Source organism: Larus michahellis, chromosome Z (assembly GCF_964199755.1).
Source record: "Larus michahellis chromosome Z, bLarMic1.1, whole genome shotgun sequence".
NCBI lineage: Eukaryota > Metazoa > Chordata > Aves > Charadriiformes > Laridae > Larus > Larus michahellis.
This window is the reverse complement of record NC_133930.1, coordinates 45,234,322-45,255,818: the sequence shown is the minus strand read 5'-3', so window position 1 is coordinate 45,255,818 and position 21,497 is coordinate 45,234,322. Positions and strand designations below refer to the sequence as shown.

At 35.1% G+C, this 21,497-nt stretch overlaps 1 protein-coding gene across 14 annotated transcripts in view; it reads right to left on the bottom strand.

Annotated features, from left to right (window-relative positions):
- The window catches only part of ERCC6L2 (ERCC excision repair 6 like 2), a 62,601-nt gene that overhangs the window by 19,413 nt on the left and 21,691 nt on the right, over window positions 1-21,497 (bottom strand). For 8 of the 14 annotated variants that reach the window (XR_012584911.1, XR_012584912.1, XM_074569964.1 and 5 more), the window contains 8 exons: window positions 19,320-19,391; window positions 17,995-18,140; window positions 12,916-13,011; window positions 11,392-11,491; window positions 7,944-8,096; window positions 6,670-6,750; window positions 3,322-4,519; window positions 2,511-2,665 (listed from right to left, as the gene is read on the bottom strand). Coding sequence is in view for 11 of the 14 variants with exons in the window: in XM_074569964.1 (XP_074426065.1) it covers window positions 2,511-2,665; window positions 3,322-4,519; window positions 6,670-6,750; window positions 7,944-8,096; window positions 11,392-11,491; window positions 12,916-13,011; window positions 17,995-18,140; window positions 19,320-19,391 (2,001 nt within the window). In the remaining 3 variants the exon portion in view is untranslated. The other 6 variants (XM_074569969.1, XM_074569971.1, XR_012584913.1 and 3 more) reach the window with 6 other exon arrangements.

The following is a 21,497-nucleotide window of genomic DNA, read 5'->3' as shown; positions in this document are numbered from 1 at the left end:
CAGCCACTTCAATGGAATGCTTTGCTAGCTTTTAAGTGTTCTTGCATTCTTTCCCCAGAGATATTACCCATTTCTTAAAAAAATTATTTAAACTTCATTAAGTCAGAAATGCATTATTATAGACAAATTGCAGAACAAAATTGCAAAGCAGGAAGAAAGAGCTGGCATAGCTGAACTGAATTGCACATAGGATATTTTATTTTTGTCCCAAAGAGACCTATCTATGAAATGAAGAGATCCCTTTTTGATCACTCCTACTTAGAAATAAGACAACTTGATTAAATGTGCTTAAAAAGGGACATAAATGTTATCAGGAGTCTTCATGATGCTATCAAATAAAGCTTCAATATAAGTACACTGTAAAAATGCTTGTAATTAAGAATGTGATCATTGATACGCAGAGCAAACAGGAACAGCTACACGATTTCTAAGAAACAGTTAGAACAATGCTGGAAACAACATTAGTGACAAATTTCACCTGACCAAAGTTTTGTTTTTCTTTCAATAACTATCAGGTTATAATCAGCAGTCCAGTATTTAGTACTATAATTTTATTTACCAAAAATAATTATGGAAATTTAAACTGTTCAGCTGTACTTTTAATATTACACATAATGCTACTTTAACCTGTTGAAAAACTTTTTTTATTAAACTTCATTTGAAATCAGCATTCTCCTTATTACACAATTAGTTGCTCTGACAGTGAATTAAACTGATGAATTAAACTTTAAACTTAGCTTAAACTGATGGCAAATAAGTGAAAAATGACAAACAAAGACTGATGGCCAGAAGGGCAACAGTGATCATGTTTTTCATAGAACACCTTTTAAAATAAAAATAAAATAAGGAAGAAAGGAAAATAGTAGCAGTAACATTCTAAGTAAATCATATTTCAAAGTTGTCTATGAAGCTCTGGCAGCTGTTTTTTTAAACTGAGCACAAATTCAAAGCTCCACATTTAAGCAGCCATCTAGGGATTATTTCTAGATTAGTGCCTCTACGTCAAAGAAAGAACAGGAAGCAAAGGAAGAGGCAGCATTCTCCATAATTATTGATGCTTTTCTTCCTCCTTAAATCTACAAGAGAATTGATACTACTGTTGCTTCTAAGTGAAAAGCAGATACCTTAGAAAAATTGACTGACAAGTTAATCAAGAGATGTTAATTTGTAATAGTTGCAGTCACACAAACTCTAAATAATGAGAAATAAGTTACATGAACAATACAAATCAGTCACACAAACTAGTTTTGAATGTACGTGGATCAACAGATGTGTATTGAAAGTACTCTCTTTACAAGTTTTCTTTCATCTATATTTAGTTTTAGTAAGGATGTCTGCCATTGCCATAAAATAAGGATGTTTCTACAGCAGTCTTGATTATTTTTGACCAACTTTTCTGTTAATAAGGGACATTCTAATGCAAATGTGTTAGAATTGAAAAGACCTCACTTTTACTGGTTGGCCTGGTTTGATCTTCCCAGTGCAAATATTCTTTGGCATCCCTGCTAATGGCTTAATTAAATACAGTACATCGACAACACTGGAAGAAATTCTTTATTCTTTTAGCCACTGCGGATATTCAACACCCCAGAACAACATAGTGTTCTGTCTACAATTTTCATAGCGATTGCTCATATGTTTGTAAAGACTAAACTGCACATTCACTAATTACTTATTCTATACTTGTAGTTTAACTTAAGAATCAGTCTAGGAACAGCAAATGTTTATTACAAGGCAAACAACAAAGTGTCCAGATAATCAGAGTAGATTAAAACCACTATGTAATAAGAACAAAAAACTGGAAGCTGTACCTGAATTTATTCCAGATTTGTATGTATTCCAAATGTAATTAAGATGCATGACCATAAAAAAGCATAAAACATATCTGTTGCTGCAAATGAGCACTTCCAGTAAACGCTAGGTTTATGTTTCAGACATTAAGCATAGACAATAATGACCATTACTTTAACCCACTATAGCAACTGCATGTATCTGCCCCCACACCCCCCAAAAAAAAAGAAAAACGTGCAAACTGATTTATTTTTGACTTTATACACCACAGAGATTCCACCATGCACTGTGGCAACTGGATTTTTGCTAAATCAATCCAGGACAAACTGAAGTTTTTTCAAGCCTCAATCAGAAAAACATGGTACAGAATTTGATCTCAAACACACAATCTTTAATTTTACCATTTTTATCAGAAAAATCCCACAGAGGGTGCTCTGCTGCTTAATTTCCAACTCTTTCAGAGTTGGCTAATGTAACAAAAAAAAAAACACAAACAAAAAACCACAAACCAAAAAAATCCCACCAAACAAAAAAAAAAACCCACAAAACACAAAGGTAATTTATTAGACCTCCATTTGAGCCGCCTCCTCCTCCCATCCTCAGTGGCTTTGATCATTCATGGTGGCCATTAATAGAAAAACAAGTTTGTTAGAGCTTTTTAAGATGAAAAATGAGGATAAAAACAGTAAAAACAACAATTCCCAAACATTTCTCTTTACCTTGGCACTACAGACTGCTACATTAGCAGGGAGCTGGGAAAACTGCTTCAACTCAAATACATCTCGCACTGCCCACCGGCTCAAGTGATTCTCAGCCTTGCTGGATCCAACCACACTCTGATTTGAATGAATATATGCCACTTCTTGAACACCATCTGATATAGTAGGAGAAAAGTCAAAGACTTATTCCAAAATCATGAAAGATACACAGTAGCACTGAAGAAGGATACTGTAATTTTTAAAAAGTTTTACATTAAATTTGTAAAATTTGTTATGATTTTACTCAGCACGAAATTTCACAGCTCTATGAAATGAACAACAATCATTACACTTATTCAGATTTATCCTGACAGTTCAATACTGCTTCCATTTCAGCGTGTTTTTTCCACAATATTAATATTTAAAGTAAAGTCTCTAACAGAATCACATCTTGTACACGGTATTTCAAATTCACAAATCACACAAATAAAAACTTACATACATTAAAAAACCCAGCCCTTTCAAGACCTAAAGATTTACAGTTCAAATATATAGATTTGTGAATTCTTAATAAATCTCCAATCTTAGCATCTTTCGTCAGACAGCAGGTGTTCAACAAAATATTACAAAGCAACCCATCACCTTACTTTTCCCAGTAAGTAAGGCTAATAGGTAAAAAGAAAGATACAGAAAGACATTACTAAATAATTTAGCACAGCATTTATTAGTATCTTGTAACAAAAACATGTATAAGCAGGAAGAAATTAACCTGCCAACAACGACAGTTGAATGATAGTTGAAATAAAATCAAAGGAATTAAATTACTACTTACCTAAATATCTGTCCATTGATTCCACTTTTTGCTCTTGATGTTCAAATTCAGTTTTACTTGCAGAAGTTCTATGCACAGCACAATTGCTAGACTCCATTTGTACAACAGAGGTATCTTGAATAGGTTGAAGCATTTTAGACCCAAACTGAACTCTGCCGCTCTGTCTTTTATGCTTATAGCTTTGCTTTCTGGCATGGATTTTCTCAGCTGGCAAGTTATCTTCAGAGGATGAAAATTCATCTATATTCTGAGAATCACTTTCCTTTTCTTTTCTATTGGGCTTCTTTGATTGTAGCAGAGATTTGGAGAAGCTACCTAATCCATTGTTACGGGTGGTTCTTTCTTTACATTTCAGAAAGCTGAAAGTTCTTAGCTTTCTTGATTCAGAATTATGAGAAATTTCAATATCATCAGACTCATCACTTACATCGCTTGCCCCTTTCAAATCTCTTGTGCTGTTCTTGATGTCTTCAAAAGACATGACTTTGCTGAAATTTGACTCAGTATTATGGAATCCATGTTGCCTACTCTCTGCCTTAAATACTAACCCACCTTTTTCTTTTGCTAACTCTTCACAATTTTCAGATGCTGACCTGTAAATTCCAACTTTTTTAGTAAGCAGTGGTTGCTGGTGTGCTGGAACTTGGGTAGGAAAGATGACATCATCATTCTCTTCAGAACTCCATTCAGTTTCAATGGCTACATCACTTTGCTTTGAAATGTATTGATCCTCACTTTCTCTGTCCCCTTCCTCCTCAGAGCCCGGTAAACCAAGCCCGTCTGTACTACGCTTATCTTTTTTATCAGTTCCATCTGGTAACTGAGCAGCTTTACCATGCTCCAAAACACGCACATGACTTTGACATTTCTGAAAATCACTATGCTTGCTATTTACATTTATTCTTATAGTCCGATCATCAGAATTTGAATTATGAGAGTTAGAATTATTATACTCTTCTTTGGTAGTTTCAATTTCTCTCTGTAACAATTTAGAGAATCCACACTGCATTAAGGAAAGCTGTCCTTTTGTTACCATTGAATTATTTGCATTGCAGGGCTTCCTTTTGTCAGATTTTTTCACAGAAGTTTCCAGAATATCATCATCACTAAAGTCATCACAAAAATCCAGTTCTTCTCTCTTTAATTGTGCTTGAATGCTTCCAGGGTCTCCATCTTCTTTACAGTCTAGTTGTTCATACTAAAAATGAAAGTAATTTACAGTAAAGCTATTTAAAACATAATATATGGAACACACCTAATTCCAAAGCAGTGTAAAGAAGTGGATTTTCGCTATGTTACTCAATCAAAAAATATACAAAGTAGTATTACAATACACAAATGGAAAGCAAATACGAAACAAATAATACAGTGAAATTCTAGGAAACGCTTTGGCAGAACAAAATTTTTAGAACAGTGAAACGTGTTCTATATCATTTAGAATCATTTAGAACAATGAAAAGAACCAAAAATATATTTGAGACTATATATGCTGCACACTGCTAAAACAACCTATGTCTTCACAATCCACACCCATAGTTTTCTAGTTTATACTGATCTTGTTGCAACTTTTCATCTTTCCAAGGTAGTTTGAAAAGTGACTTCATGATTCAAACCTTAATAGCGTGTAATGGCATTCATTAAAAAAAAAAACCAAAACAAATCTCTCGGGAACAGTCAGCCTCCTCGTATATGGGGGCTAACATAGCTTAAAAGCGCTATGAGTACATAACATTCTGCTCCTGAAATTAGTTGAGGCCTACTGTAATCAAACAAAAATTACCTCCAGGCAACATTAAAACATCTTTAAGCTACAGAATTCCGAAATATAACTCCAAAACTGTGTACTACTGAGAAGAATTATGACAATAAGTAAGTGAAAAGTCAGAAGGGTAAATATTACACGAAGTTTTAAAATTAATATATTAAACTTGATATCACCCTGCTTATCAGAAAGCATTTAACACAAGCTAAAAATGTTACTGTTTGTCACCAAATCTACTGTGAGATCATGACCATAAAGTGATGCATTAGCATCAATGTGAAAGCATACTGATTTAAATTAATACAGACATTTACCCACAGAAATCTCCAAAAAATGTAAGAAACACTAGTTAATTTTCAGTACCATTCAGTGTGATCTAATCTGATGATATTTTCCACACTCAGAGGCCATATTGCAGACCTAAGTGTTTCCCAAATCATCCAAACCATCCAGTGTTCATTCAAAAATATGCATAAAAATGCTCCCATTAAAACAAGCCTTTACATGAAAAAAACAGTCTTGTTCTGTAACGAAATTATTAGATATATTATTAAAAAAATAAAAAAGAAAAGGCCAGCATTGAACAGATCACTGGTTTGGTGGGAATCGCTGTCTGATTACATCAACTAAATAGGCCATGCCTTCCACAAGATCTACAAAACCTGAAGCAAGCTTTCAATCCTCTAAACCAATTGGACTCCTTTCCATAATTCCCTATCCAAAATCTTCTAAACAGTAGGTATTAGATTCTCAACTGACCCCTTGATCAGAGGGCTGTCATATCATATTATATCATGTCATGCTATGTCATATCATAAGGCTGTCACTCTTAAGACACTACAGAGCAATCATAGAATCATAGAATCTTCATGGTTGGAACGGACCTTTGAGATGATCAAGTCCAACCATACACACACACACAAAAAAAAAAACAACCAAAAAAACCAAACCCTACAATCTCTGCCACTAGAGCATGCTCTGAAGTGCCAAATCTAGATGTTTCTTAAACACCTCTAGGGATGGTGACTCAACCACCTCCCTGGGCAGGACGTTCCAGTGCCTGACCACTCTTTCAGTAAAGTAATTCTTCCTAATATCTAATCTAAACCTCCCCTGCCGCAGCTTCAGACCATTTCCTCTGGTCCTGTCATTATTCACCTGGGAGAAGAGGCCAACACCCACCTCTCTACAACCTCCTTTCAGGTAGTTGTAGAGGGCAATGAGGTCTCCCCTCAGCCTCCTCTTCTCCAAGCTAAACATGCCCAGCTCCTTTAGTGAACAATATCATTCTGTAATAACAGCATGTTGAGTAAAATCTTCATTCTGAGGATATCAAAGTGCTGTAAAGGTCATAGAATACCCTATTACCAGATGTTCAGAATATTCCATTTTAAATACAGATAGCATGTCATTAGATAGTGCTTTACAATATGAAAAAGCAAGGGCAAGTAGACAATAAAAGATAGCAAGTGAAATCTAGCATCACCAGCCTAACATCATATTGTCCACATTTGCCACTGTAGTATCAGGAACTAGAGGGACTGCCTGCTTGTCCCTCTGGTTTGTAGTCCACAAAGACACCTCACCTCTTCTGAGCTGTGTGGAGGAGTCTCTTCCTTTAGCCATGTAGTTGCTGTCATGACTCCTGCTTCTACTCGCCCTTCCCTCTAAAACAATCAAGAAGATATAGAATAAAAACTGTGTCTGTTCAAGTTAGAAAAAGGCAAGCCCAGGAAAAATAAACAGGTGGTGGTTTTGTGGTTTTTTTTGTTTGTTTGTTTGGGTTTTTTTGTCCTACAGAGATACAAGCATCAGAAGTACAATCAGCAAAGTCCAGACTCAGATTTACATTTTGACACTTACTGCTCTTTGATGTAACCTATAACCTGCAGGAAAAGTAACATACTGCATAAATTGGGAGGCTCTTATGCATAACACTGTTTTAATTTAACTTTTTTCCAAAACAGAATACCTGCTACAATGTCCATATTACATGCCATGTTCTAATTTAGATTTAATTTAGAGAACTTTTGAGCTTGATATCCCCAAAGTATGTGTTTTTTACACCACATCATTCTTTTGGCTATGCTGCCTCTATACTGCTATATCACATTCCCCAGTCTCTTCCTAGTATAGGCAGAATAACAAAATAAAGGGAAGGATGGAAAAAACCTAGAACAAAGCTGCAATAAACTCCGAGACGCAAATTAGCTGCAGCAAACATGCTGGATAGAAAAAGGTATAATACTCCACATACTTAAAACCAGTGTGCACTATATGCTTTGGAATTGTGCCAACAGTCTTTTTACAGTAACCAAGAAATGAATCTTAAAATAAGAAGCCTCAGTTACTTACTTCCACCTTGTAACATTTTTAAATCTAGCATGATAAAAAATATTTTATTAAACATTTATTGCCATCTCAAAATGTACTATTCAAAGGTTACTACAATCATAAAAAATATTTTTATGATGAGAATTATGGCTTAAAAAAGTCACTTTGTGCTACTGAGCATGATGAATAAAAGGTATTTGTGCACAAAGTTGACTTATTGTGAAAGCACCACAATAATAAGTTACAGCATTTTTATTCAGAAAAGAAATATATTAGCAATCTTTTGGAAATTATAATCCGAACTTCGTCCATTTTTTTGTTTGATTTAAGGAAACATACCTGGTCCACATCGGAGCAAGAAATTAGCCTGCCTATTTCATTTAAGGGACTGCATAGACAGGTACTGTTTAAGTTTCTCTGTTTTATAAAGTATTTTGTCATAATTTTGAATGGAAATATCTCATGAGGAAAGAAAAAAAAAAAAAGTAAAACTAATATCCAGAAGTAAAAGGGTAGGACTTCACACCTCCAGGATGTCTTTGGTAAGGCAGGACCCATGAGTCCTAAGTTTGAAAAGGTTATGGATTCCAAAAAGCTCTCCTTGGTGTTCCTTTGATCCTTGCACTGCCTCGAAATACCGCTTGGCATTTTCACTTCCAACCACCGCACAGTGAAGTTGCTAAAACAGAACAACACAAGAGATTTCAGAAGTGTTTGCTCCATCAATATGTCAGAATTTCCTGGCATCCACATTATATACACAGCTTTAGTTGGAGCAGGCAGAAATTCCTAAGGGAGGGTATTTTGTTTTAATTTCCCTGGCAGATGTTGGTATAATAGATTGCAGTATAATAGGAACCTGCTTGGTTTTACTGAATGAAAGAATAAAAATATTTCAAGTCTTTTATTTCATTGTTGTCTAATTTCAGACACCCACTACACACTCTACTTTTCTATATTTGACTGCTCATCTTTCCTCAATATTAATTCTTACTATGTTTTCATAGTCCTCTGCATTGCATGCTTACTTGGTAAGGAATACATGAAAGCCACAAGATTACTTTTACTATCTCTGAATATTTTAATTATCATGCACTCTTGCTAAATAGATTGAACAGAAGTGACTTAAAAATCTTCCAGGTGAAAAGGAAAGACAAGTAAATAGTTTGTCAGGCAGAATGAAAACATTTTTGAAGACAGGCAGGTTTAGCTGCATTCTAATGACTGCAAAGTTTCAATACGTACATAATTGGTATATTTGACTTTAAGTGGAAGAATGTCAAAAACATGTTTTTATGGATGCCAGACCTGTTATATTTTTTGTAACTGTTTCTGAACAGTTGGTAGTTCTTCACTACTCACTTATAGTTCCATCACTGAACAGGTACTTTCCTAGACAGCACATCTCTTGAATTATGTAGGCCAGTAACTATACAGTCAAATTCTAATTAAACTTTAGCTAAACACAATTTACTCTCTCTTGAATTATGCATGGTATTTACAAAAGTATACTTTAGGATACAAATATAACTTATTCCATTTTCTATTATGTCAGATTTCATATTTATTTATATCAGACTCTTCAATCACATATGGGTAGGTCATACAACCAAACACCACCAATAGAAGAAATTCAGCAATTTTGAAAGCAAATAGATCCCTCAGTAAGAATACACTGCAAACATGATAAAGCATTTTCACATAAATTCATTTAATGAAAAGGACAGACGACAACATTTACCTCTGATAGCACATTTGTATAGTTCACCAAAAGCCACACATGCACATGTATACTCATGGTTTCTGAATTTTCAACAGCAGATAGTTCTTCACAACTTACTGAAAATTTCCTAACTGTGCTCCAGTGTCAATAGCAGGGAATGAAATACAAGCATTGACAAAAAAAATAAAATAATGCCAGATTTACAATTACTCTGTTTATTGCTTCTTATTTGACTTGAAAAAACACAAGTCAACTTGGAAAAAAAAACACCAAAACAAGAGCCTTTCAAGAAGTTTTATACATGCCTTTTGGAAATCCAAATGACAATGTCACCCAGGTCTCCTTTATCTACAAGATCACCAACTCCAAAGACCTCTGTGAAGCATGACTCGCTCCTTCAGGATTTTAGTGAATATAGTTGGTTGTAATCTGCTACTGATAATTTTGTTAGCCTTGAGATTTCTCCTACTGATACTTGCTGTTGAAATGAATCCACAAAAGTACTTCACAGAAGAGAAACTTTGGAACAGTATGCTTTCTAAGTTTTTCCATGAATGTGGATATAAAGAACAAATCAAGTGGGGTTTTTTTGCAATGAACACTCCTTTAAACTTTGATAAAGTAATGGCCATAGAGCAATACAACTCCTGCTCCTGATGTGTTCGAAAAATAAATTATTAGCTTTTATGTTTTTAGACCACTGTCCCTCAAAAGTAGTTTTTGGACTTACTGTGTCTTATATTGAACTCAACTCATTACTATATGATTTCAACTATTAATACAATGTCTTCTTCATTCTGAGCTTCTGATACAGAGTCTCTGAAAATTGCGCAATTACCTGTGAGCACATCAGCCCATCACCTACTACTTTTAATTTCTTTTTAACAAGTTTCCTCTTTTTTATTTAGATAATTTTGTCAAAATTAAACAGAACTCTATTTTTTTTTTTGCCTTCTACAAAACACTGAATTTAAGTCAGGTAAAGTACAACTGTTACACTTTTGAAAGTGATATTTTAAAGCTGGCTATACACATTACTGAGAGCAGCTCAAGATTTGATCTTCCAGCTGTGGAGTTTCTGACTATCTACTCTGTGAAATCAGATTCTGTGTCTAAATACTTGATCTTAGAACTTTATACAGGTTTAAGTAAGTGACAAATAAGAATGAGGATAATTAAAATCTGTTTACTACTGCATTTCCTACTCATTCAGCCTCCAGCCTCCTCCTTGTAAACGACCCAGCTACAGGAGGGTGCTTGTCCTTGAAGACTCAATACCAAATTTTTCCTATTTATGGCCAAAAATTGAAATTCTGAGGTTAATTAATCAAATTTCATAAATCTTTATTTAATACATGGTATCATTTGCCCACTTAGGTGACCTACTTTGCCTTTTCTATGCAATGCATTCTTCAGGACAACTGTATCTCACTGATTTTCTTCCTTTCTCCAAGTTTACAAGCCTACAATGTCAGTACCTTAACTTAAAGCAAATCATCTTAATTCTTAACTAGTAATTTTTATTGAGAAAAACATGCTCATATTTCATCTAGTTTTTTTATTCTGCAGCCTGCTCTTTGTTGTTCACGTTTGAGTTTGATTATTTTTTGTTTTAATTCTGATCTCATTAGTTGCTAGATGACGTGTTCCTCAAACCACACACTTTGTTTTTACTACTCTTAGGTTTTTAAGCCTATCAATGCAAGTAGGAAAATTTAGAGAGAGCAACTGTTTCAGGCTGAATATTCTGGCAGACAACAACACTTCTTATCTTCATAACAGCACCAACTACAAGCTGTTTCCCCTCTCCTTTTATAAGCAAGTTTTCAAAGGCAGGAAAGAACCATTGTCATCTTGCTTTTCTTCTATAGCACCAGCAATATTTTTGCTCTCCTTCTCCAACCTTACAAAAAGAAAAAGCTGCCCGAAACAGACCACTGCAGATACTATCTACAACTTTAGCAGATATATTTTATGAATTTTTTAACAAAATACTTCTATTCTCTGTATAACCTGATTAATGTATATTGCACAATTAAGCTGTCAAAAGTTACAGAATAACTTGAATACAACTTTAATTCTTTTTTGTTCTTTGACAATTGCTAAGTAATACACCTCCCCTAAATAAGTTTAGGTGACAGCATATATCATAAACCCAAGATAAACTACAATCTTGCTATAGGCTAGCTGAGCCTTCAGTAATGGAAACACTTAAAAAGAGCTCCCAATTTAAACAGTTTGTGAACTTTACCTGTTTATAAACTTGTCGCAAGTACATCATCTCCTCCACAGTTCCCAAGGATATCAATCTAAACACTTTAACATCTTTGTATTGGCCAATCCTATAAGCTCTGCAAGGACAGTGGAATATTAAAAACCATATTTTTAATCAGTTAAAGAAAACCAGTGCACTCTTTCGGGTAGTAAAATAAATAAATAAACAAAAGCAATCCAATAAAGCAGGAGTACTCTAAATCATTTATGAGTTGGTTGGGTTTTGGTTTGGGGTTTTTTGTTTGTTTATTTGTTTTTCCTCCCCACTTTTCAAAATTTTCCTCAGTATTTCATTCCCTTTTCCTTTACCCTTAGTATTCTAAGTTTCTTCCCAGGCCTATCTAATTGAAAAAACTTTCTCTTCAATTTTAATCTCAAGGCCTGTCTCCCGTCTCTCGAAAATCCATATTCCACTATGTTTTCCCTGTTGTTTTGCACCCCCCCCAGCCCCCCCCCCTTCCCCCATCTGCTCTTGCACAAGATATTCTCCTAATTGCATTATACAGGAGTTAGATCATGGATTACTTCATGTAGTGTATTCTTTCTTAACTTTATAAAGCACCTTGCAAGTTACAACATACTAAGAACAGCTAACAAACAGGCAGTATTCTATCTAAATGACAAGTTCCAAGGCTTCTAAGAGATCATAGTCTGAAAATTCAAGAGAGGGTGAATCAATTTATAGAAACGTGGTCTTACAAGGATTCTTTAAAGACAGTCCCTTTCAACAATACACATTTCTGTTATACATATTCCTCTAGAACAGGTGCACATAAACACCTCTTAGAGGTCAGAAAGACCCTTAAAATGGCATTATGGAATTGTGTAATTGGATGGGACAAGAGAAACAAGTTTATTTCTGCTCATGATAATATATAAATCCACTGAATTTTGAAGGCTTACAATATTATTTACTTCAGCTATTCAAAAGTCTGTCCTGAATTCCTAAGGAAACATCCTATGATCAAAACGCCTTCAAAGAGAGATCCATATTCCTGGAAGTTCTCCAATAGCATAATATCAGAGATGGGAGTGAGTGCTGAAAAGACAATGATCTCCACTAGGGTGAAGCAGAAAAGAACATAAATGTTTTTCTTTAAGGATTCTGGAATTCAAAACATCACTTGAACTAGGGTCAATTACAACCTACTCTGTCCTGACAAACATAGGAAAAATGCCATCCAGCTATATGCACATATACTTGTTGCAGAGATCATGAAAGTTACAGTAACTATGGCTTCTTTTTTTTATTTTTTAATTATTTTTAAGAAGTCCACCATCACATTGCCACAAAAACAAAATGGAAAATAAGTAGCAAAATTCAAGGTTTAAAACAAATGCTAAAAAATAATTTAGCTGGACATTTCTTACTGTTTTGTGGACAAGTCAAACTATGTAAAAAATGTCTTCCTTTAGGAAGGTTTAGTTGGACAATTAAATGACAGGATCAAAGGAAATGAATAGTACAACATGGATTAAGTTCTGTATTTTGAGTGTGTACCTGTCAATAGCTTGAAGATCGTTTGCTGGATTCCATGTAGGATCAAATAGTATAACAACATTGGCACCAACAAAATTGAGACCCAGTCCACCAGCCCTAAAAACATAAAAATGAAAATATAGAACTGACAGTAAGAAAAACAGAACAATTTTTTTTTCAGTGTATTAGGTCCATATTAGCATACCCTTCCCCAACATAAAAAAGAGCACAACAGAGATACTGAAAATAGTGGGGTACAGCTTTGTGTTACAGTCGTGTTAATAAGCACCAAGTACTTAAATAACCACTGCTGTAGAATGCAGTCACCTCACCAAAGCAGCAAGAAAATTACAAACTGTATGACTAGCTGGGTCATAACCAACTGCCATCACCTTACTATAGTGAAAGTCCTCATTTCATACCCACTGAACCCTACCCAGGCCAACTCCCCCAACAACTATACAAAAATTCGTTAACTACTTTTATGCCAGTTAACATTATAGAAGCAGGAAAACTATAGCTTAAATAAAAAGTTTGCATTAAATTTTACTTCCTCTAAATCTTGAAGATAATTTTAACAATAATGCTATGTAGCTTCCACTAAAGCAGTTATAGTCCAGGGTAAGTCATATCTTTAAGAGTTAACAACAATCACAAATATTTGTACAGCATGTAAGTTAATTGTTAAAAACATAGTTGGTCACACAGCTGCACATCAGTAACACTCATACCTGTCACTACAAGGAAAAAAATCACTGCAAGAAAATTGTCTACAGTGGGAGTAAGGAGTCACAGAGATGCCAATTACATCTTTAAACATTCAACAGCTGTACTATGCTTTCGGGTAAAGCCTGCAAGCCAGCAAAGAATCTGAGCATGTGCTTAACCTGAGGTAGCTAACCTTGCTGAATCTAACAAAACTGCTCAGTTACTTGGAGTTTGGCATGTGCATAGTTGGATGATTTGATAGGAACAAAAGTGAGGAAAATACCACTTCTCATCCAGCTGCAAAACAAGCAAATACTGAAAATTCTTTTCAGCTGGTTCAACCAACATTCCTACAAAAAGAAACAAGTTCCTATACAAGCACACACCAAATATTATTATTAACTATTAAAATAATTCTTTATATTGACATAGACAGCACTAATTTCAAGTGTTTTTTTCTGAATGAGGTACCACAAAACTGAAAAAGTCAATCCAATTTAATTTGCCAAACACCTGATTTTAATAGATTACTTTAGATTCTGCTTGTTTAAAGCAGTGGGAAAGGTAAAGTTTACAGGGATGTGCATAAATGGAGACAGAAACCAAAAGCTCAAGGAGTGCCACCACCTTTTGGTCTTCATGGAATCCTTGTTAATGTAAATACAGTTGTGGCCTCTTCCTTCCAGGTGTGGTGTGGTGTTGGGTTAGTTAAATCTGGAAGGGGAGAGGATGTGGGAACCTGCCAATATTAACGGAGGTTTCCGGAGGATGAGCGCTGTCAAAGTTTGAAATGCTGAATAAAAATCTTTGTATTTTTCAGAATACCTTACTGTATTTTGGAATTTTGGTATTTCTTTTTAGTGCGGACAGAATTCAGCCTCTCATCTTACCAAACTGACACTGCAGTCAGACTGACTGAAACATAAGCCAATGTGTTTTTCCAAATGCTTTCTCATAAAAAATTACAATATTTGGAACTGAAATATGAATTAAACCTCAGTGCAAAGCCTTAGCGTCAGTAAAACAGACTGACTATGAAAATTAACTAAACAGGATACTTAGTTTTATGAAGATTTTACTTTTCAATATTTTTAGGTACGCCACAAAAATTTAGATACTCCAAAACAGAAAAATGGCTCCTCCATCCTTCAGGGACAGAATGAACGCAGTAGTTCACTTGTACATTGTAAAGAATACCTTCCATTTTAAATATCATTTTAGCTAGAGGATAAAGTCATTATTGCAAGATGGTCCACGCAAATTACTATAATACAGCTGAAGTGAAGAGACCTGTATGAAATGTCCTGTAATGATTCAGTTCCAAACAACAGTTTTTTAAAAGATATCTTATTTAAAACTGCAAATTGTCAAATAAATAGCCTGTTTCTATATCCTGTTACTAACAGCTTAATACCACAATGTTCAGAAGCTACAAAACAATATCACATTAGCAAAGTGTCCATGATGGCTGTGACTATAGAATTCCCTTTACTGAGCTAAGTTTTTTATAGTTTGCAAGTTCTCCATTTCAGTGAGACCTTGTGGCTAAGAGTTCTTTGAGTATGCGTCTACATGCACATTAAAAATTATTTACAACATAGTTCTGAAGAATTCAAGTGAAGCCCTCAAAAAGTACAAAGTAATGGACAGCACTCTAGTAATGGACAGTAACTGAGAATGCTGCAGGTATAATGGAAATGCATCTTGTAACCTTTCACTGTAAAAGCTGTCTACAAATTTCTGTAACCATCATTTAACCATCATTTAAGCACTTCTCTTTACATAATAAAGAAAACTGAGACGCAGAAATAGATTTTCATTTATAATTATTCTGAAGGAATTAATCTAGCAAAAGACTAGTGGAAAACCCCAAAAATAGTCCTTCAGCTTTAAAGGTGGTAACACTTGCTACTCTTATTTCTTTCAGAACACTGCAATGGAACAGGACTGCGTAGACTTCAGTATTACACATATGCAGTTCTCCTCCTTCAGGCTAAGCAGCATCAATGGAGTTGCAAACTCTGATATTCTCCTACCAAGTTATAGCAACTCTAGCAATTATTTTAATGTTTCTAAGCATGACCAAAAATCCCCTTCCTTTCTTTCAAATAATCATATATTTTCTCAGCAACACCAGCACAGTACTGAAGTATTCTGAAATAGATTTTACTTCGTGAGCACTAGAAGTTCCAACAAACGTATACCTATTTTCCCATAAAGCTCAAGGCCAAAATCATAATCTATACCTACTGGTTTGATGGAATTTATAAGCTTATTTACAGTCTTATTTTCTCTCAATACCCATAAAATATATCTATATAGCTATATTAATCATAGATACCCATAAAAGCATTATGGATAGCTATATGACTCTGTTTGATCCTAACTGCAATGCTTGAGGTTAAGCTACATAGATATAGACAGACAGGTTTTTGGTTTGGGGTGGTTTTTTTTTCTTTATTGTTTAAGGCTCCATTTCTCAAACAACTCACCGACCAATTAAATCCAGGATTTCCAAATGTCTATGGGCTATACCTAAGCAATTCCAGGCAAAAATGGCATTTTGCTGTACAAAAAAAAAATTGAATATGAAACAGGAATATTGTACATTTAACAGTGAAGTCATCACCACTGCCTGCACTGTAACTTGCTAATTTATAGATTCAAGCTTCCTGTTTAAAGTTGCACATTAACTGTGCCAATAGAATATAATGGCAGACTCAAGATCACTATGCAGGGAATTCATCCTTTGCAGAATGCATTTTTGCAGCCAAAAGACTGTGCAATTATTTTCAGTGAAAATCAACATTTGGCTCTTTGAGCAATGGGACATTCAGGACGCGTACAAGTTGACTAAACAAAACAGTCAGCCAAAAACTTTGCAATAAAGTACAGAAGACAGAAGAGTATGACCCAATTCTGTCAGCTTACTATGAGTTGAGAAATAAGGAATATGCTGTGAAGTCCTAATGCCTGGAATCTGAGTAAGAGGAAGGATGAATCTCCTGTAAAGTAGAACTAGGGTAAATAACTTTCTGATTTCCATAGGATTACAAAATTAAAGCTGCTTCCATTACTGTTCATGAAGCAAGCAAAAAGTTAACTTTTTGTTATCTGTGATAAACTACACAAAGAACTGCACCTTCTGTTTTTCTTAGTAAACACTGGTGACTGCAATTCCATCATTGTTTTTTCATTCCTTTTATTCAGTAAGACGAGAAAGTCTAAGAACGAACAGGAGAATCAAGACTCTCATCTCAAGCACCACCAGCAGGCATGGAAAGCTGACCAAATACTGTATTCACAAGCTCGAATAGCAGAAATGAAAAAGTCCATCTCTGTTTAACTGACCTTCATTTTTATTTCTGTGTAAATTAATGGAAAGAACTGAAAAGATTATAATTACACAACTAAACTACACCAACAGAAACACAAACTAGAGTCTTTCCTAATGCTGCAGATGCAGTAATTCCCTGTGGTCTTCAGGGATAAAGAACAGGGACCCATGAAGGTCTTAGGGAAGCTGACGGCCAGATTCCACATTTGACAGAGATTACAAACAAATGTGCATGACCAACAGAACTCATCTCTTCCCACATGCACAGAGAGTATATGAAGACAGTTCTGACATGAACATGTAACGGTCCTTAAGATTTCGACTAACTTCTAATTAAACAGAGGTAGTGTGGATCCTCCTATCTAACTCCAACAGGTGTGCTATCAGTAAAGAAGGACCAAGGTGACCGTACAGGCAAGAACAGCAAATTTCCATGTTTCATAGAGTTTCGCTGAGTTGCCTGCTGGGTAGGAAGATTGAAGTTTCTCTTTATTTGCATTCTGTCCTTGCCTGGCAACAAACTTCATCCAAGATGAAACACGGAAGTAACAGGGGAAGGGGAAGTAATAGGGGAAGGGGAAGGGTTACCATATTTTCATTCATTTCATTTAAACATATTGCTCTACTTCAGAAGAATTCACTATTCATCATAAATTGATAAGCATATCTCATAGGCAAATAGATTTTTAAGAGACAAGGATTGTTTGAAGCATTTTAAATAGACACACATTAACTAATGTGGTTAATAAATTACAGTAACTTTAAGAAATAATTTTTCAGTTCAATATAAACTGAAAACTTGAGTTTCAAGTTTTCTCACTCCTACAGCAAGTGGAAGTTTAAAACTAGGATTCAGAAGACCTGCGTGTTTAAGATCTTAGCAATCCTCATAAAGCAGAGGAGAGGGGAAGAGAGGAAGTCTTCTGATATTTTAAGAAGCTTCAGTCCACAGCAATGTGTCTATGTTTACACTTTCTCAAAAAAGTAATCCCTGGCAAGGTCATCAAGTAAACATTAGAAAGGCAGAGTGAAAAAGACAAGTTAAATTTTCTTACATTGTAGATACTAGACATATGTTAATTTCTTGAATGCTGTTGAACTCTCTTACAATTCTGATCCTATCTTCTGATTTTGTATTTCCATCAAGTCTTCGGTAATCTAGCCCAGATGCCATACAGTATTGTTCCAGCACATCTAGCAACTGGGTGGAAAAATAAAAGAGATTAAGTGCTTACTATTATTTTTTAAATTAAACTTAAATTAAATTTAAATAATCTCAGAGGCCATGCTTCTCAAATATATTTTCAATAGACCAAGCATTGAAAGTAAGAGTGAATCTTCCCCATTTTGATATCAACGTCCTTGGCAGTCTTTAGCTGTGATTCTACAGCACTCGAGGTGATTAATGTTGGTCTGCTGCGGACTCACTCAATCCCCTAACCCTGGTTGCCTGTCACACTGCTAAACGATGATGAGTCAGTTCAACCTGATAAGCAGGGAGGCAACTTAAATTGTTTTCTACCATCTTAGGAAGTTACAATGACTGGAAGTATGGTAAACATGCACCAGAGCCAGCACAGAGAACAGGGTGGTGTGTGTGTAGCCAGAGTTCAAAGGGACAGAGTGAAAGAGAATGCAGTAACTATCAGTCAGTCTGGTCTTAAAGACCATGAAGCAAAGCCTAAGACACAAACATTTTACTACTATATCTAAATATTAAACTTGCAGTCTGCCTTAAAGGCAGAAAATTATTAAATATTTAAGATTCTGAACTGTCATTCACACTATTATTTTTTAATACTTTTTAATGCTATCATTAAGAATATTTAAGTGAATAAAACCATATTCCATTTGCACCATTTCAGGAAACACCTTATTCCCTAACATGAAAATCAAGGCGCAAGTCCCTTAAAAGTGAAGTGTGCACACACCTCTTGCTCCAATTAAACACTCTTTTCAGTTCAAATCACCTGGTGTAACAAGTCTCAAGGTTGAAGTTTCATCACTGGTGATGGTCAAAAGCCAGTAGAACAGAGGAAATTTAACTACTTTCAGTGCTAACACAGAAGTTGTATTTTGCCATGACACTGCTCTAACTCAAGACACAACAGTACTCAGTATGAGCTATCTACAGTTGAAGTAATACAACAACTTTAAAAAACTCTAAGGAAGGCAGCAGAGTGTTATATTTGTTTTACCATCACAATTTTTATCATGAGACAACATAAGGTTTCAACATGCTTCTGGAATATAGCACATTGTCCTTATCATTTCCTATAGTATAGAGAGAAAAGACGTGTGGTTGGCAGCCGTCACCTCAGTGCTTCAAGCTTCAGAATCTACTGCTGCAGTTAACTAATAAAAATCATATGGAGCTTACCTTTGTGGAAAAGGAGAAAAGAAGAACTTTATCTTTGTTTTTTCTGAAGTGATTTAAAAGCTGCTGAAGGACCTGTAATGAACCACAGAACACAAATTAAGAGATTTTATCTACAGGTCCTCTCACATAAACTTACTTATGTTTTCAGCCTTTAAACAAGCTACACTGTAATTAATTGTTTGCAAAGCCAAACAGAGGCAATATGAAAAAACACTATGAACATAATAAATGTGCCAAAGGTAATGGAGATGCCAGACCAATGCATTTTTCAGTCATCTACATGGAAATCCTGCTATAACAAGGCAATCGTACTACTAACAGGTAAATTCAGAAGCTACTTGTGTCAGTGCACAGATTGCAACAAAAATGTATCCTATCTCATATGCTAGCTCAGCTTGTGAATTTACATTCAGGAAATGCACCCAATTCCCCTGAAAACAGCCAAGTCTGTTTAAGTTTTCTGTACTACATGTGAGTTCAGAACTTCTTGGAACTTGTCTTCTTAAAATAATCAGTGAGACGTACGCCCCTCCCCACTCCCACTCTCATCAGTTGCTCTGTTTACAGTAGGAACCAGCTTCCCAGCCTCTGCACAGACCTTGAAATGCCAATAATCCGCCCACACACAATGTTCTTCTGGTGGGGAAGCAAGTAATCCAGAGCCTTGTGTATAACAGTAATACTGTTATTTTCAAAAGAAGCATGTCCACATCTGGCAATGGCAGCTCCAGAGTACTGCGCAGAAGCAACGCACAAAGGGGAAAGAGGAATTTTCTGTACTATGTCTGTAGCTTTCTCCCACTCGGCAATAAATATTTTAAAAATGTATTTATTCAGTGATAAATACATAAACGGTTAATCGACACTGATTTCACTAAAAGCCTAACAAATCTTTGACAACCAAATAATGAGGAATGCTTAAGTGAAGTTTACAGTTATGGATAAATTAATGTAGATAGAATATAAAACAGTAATTCTACATCACTTATAAGCCCTTTTGTACCTATTAGCCAGCCAGTTACAAGTGAAAACAAGGTACAAACAAGGTAAATTTTGCCTAGTTTCATTGTACAACAACATATAAACCAGTATTTTATTCCGAAAAAATCCAAATCAGGTTATTAAGCAACATCTAATTTACTTGTATTTGCATTTCATTTAGCCATATTAAGAAATAGAAGAAAAACAGTGACATGCTCTTCAAGTAGGAGGAATCTGGCTACTGTATTATTGTTGTTGTTATCACAGTAAAGTATAGGTCAAATAATGAATTTCCTATAGGAAAACACACAAATAAATCCACCCAGTCTGTTTAAATAAAACGGACCAATGTCATGCCCATTGGCATTTTAGGTATTCTAGAGTAAAGAACAGCTCTGATGAACAGGGGAAAGTAATGAATGGTTTTGCATCAAGGAGAAATAAATTCTATGCTTGCACACCAGAGTATTATCCTGAAAGTTGTTAGTCTGAAGAAGAAATACTTGATCATACTCAAGCAACAGTAACATGTAAGAGTTCACATGGATTTGAATGCCTATCTCCCCATTACTACAGATTGTGAGTTGTTTGACTGAGATGAAATTTTATCTCTCACATCTGAGTATACCTTGTTTGTATACAGATGTCCAAGCCAGCCCAGAGCGTTTTTAAGCCTTCAAAACCATGCTTGCCTGGGTTAGGGTTATGTTTCATAGTGTAAGTTACTATTATTTGCAAGGTGCTCCAATAGCCTTCCATTTTCCTACTGAAATAGTGATAATATGCCAGGCAAAATAAATAAATCAATCCAATATCGTTATTCCTAGAAGATTTATACTAATTAAGAACAGTATTCCAAAGCACCACAAATGGATGTCTGTGGAAATATTATACACATAGTTTAAAAAAAAAAAAAATTATTTCAAGTGCCCAGACATTTAATATCCCTTTTCACATAGAAAGCATATAGATTCTCTCTGAGCCAGAATTTTAACAAAACCGTAGAAATAATTAGACAAAATAGTAATGAGAATTAGTGCAGGCTTTTAAAACTACCCTCATTTTTCTTAATTCATTTCCAAGCAGTCCCTGATATTTCCGTGTGAGCAGTCTTCAATCTTGTGTTTAAAAAGCAATGGAATCACTTGTCCTCACACTTTGCAGGTCCCCACTTTCTTACTTCATGATAGAAAAAGG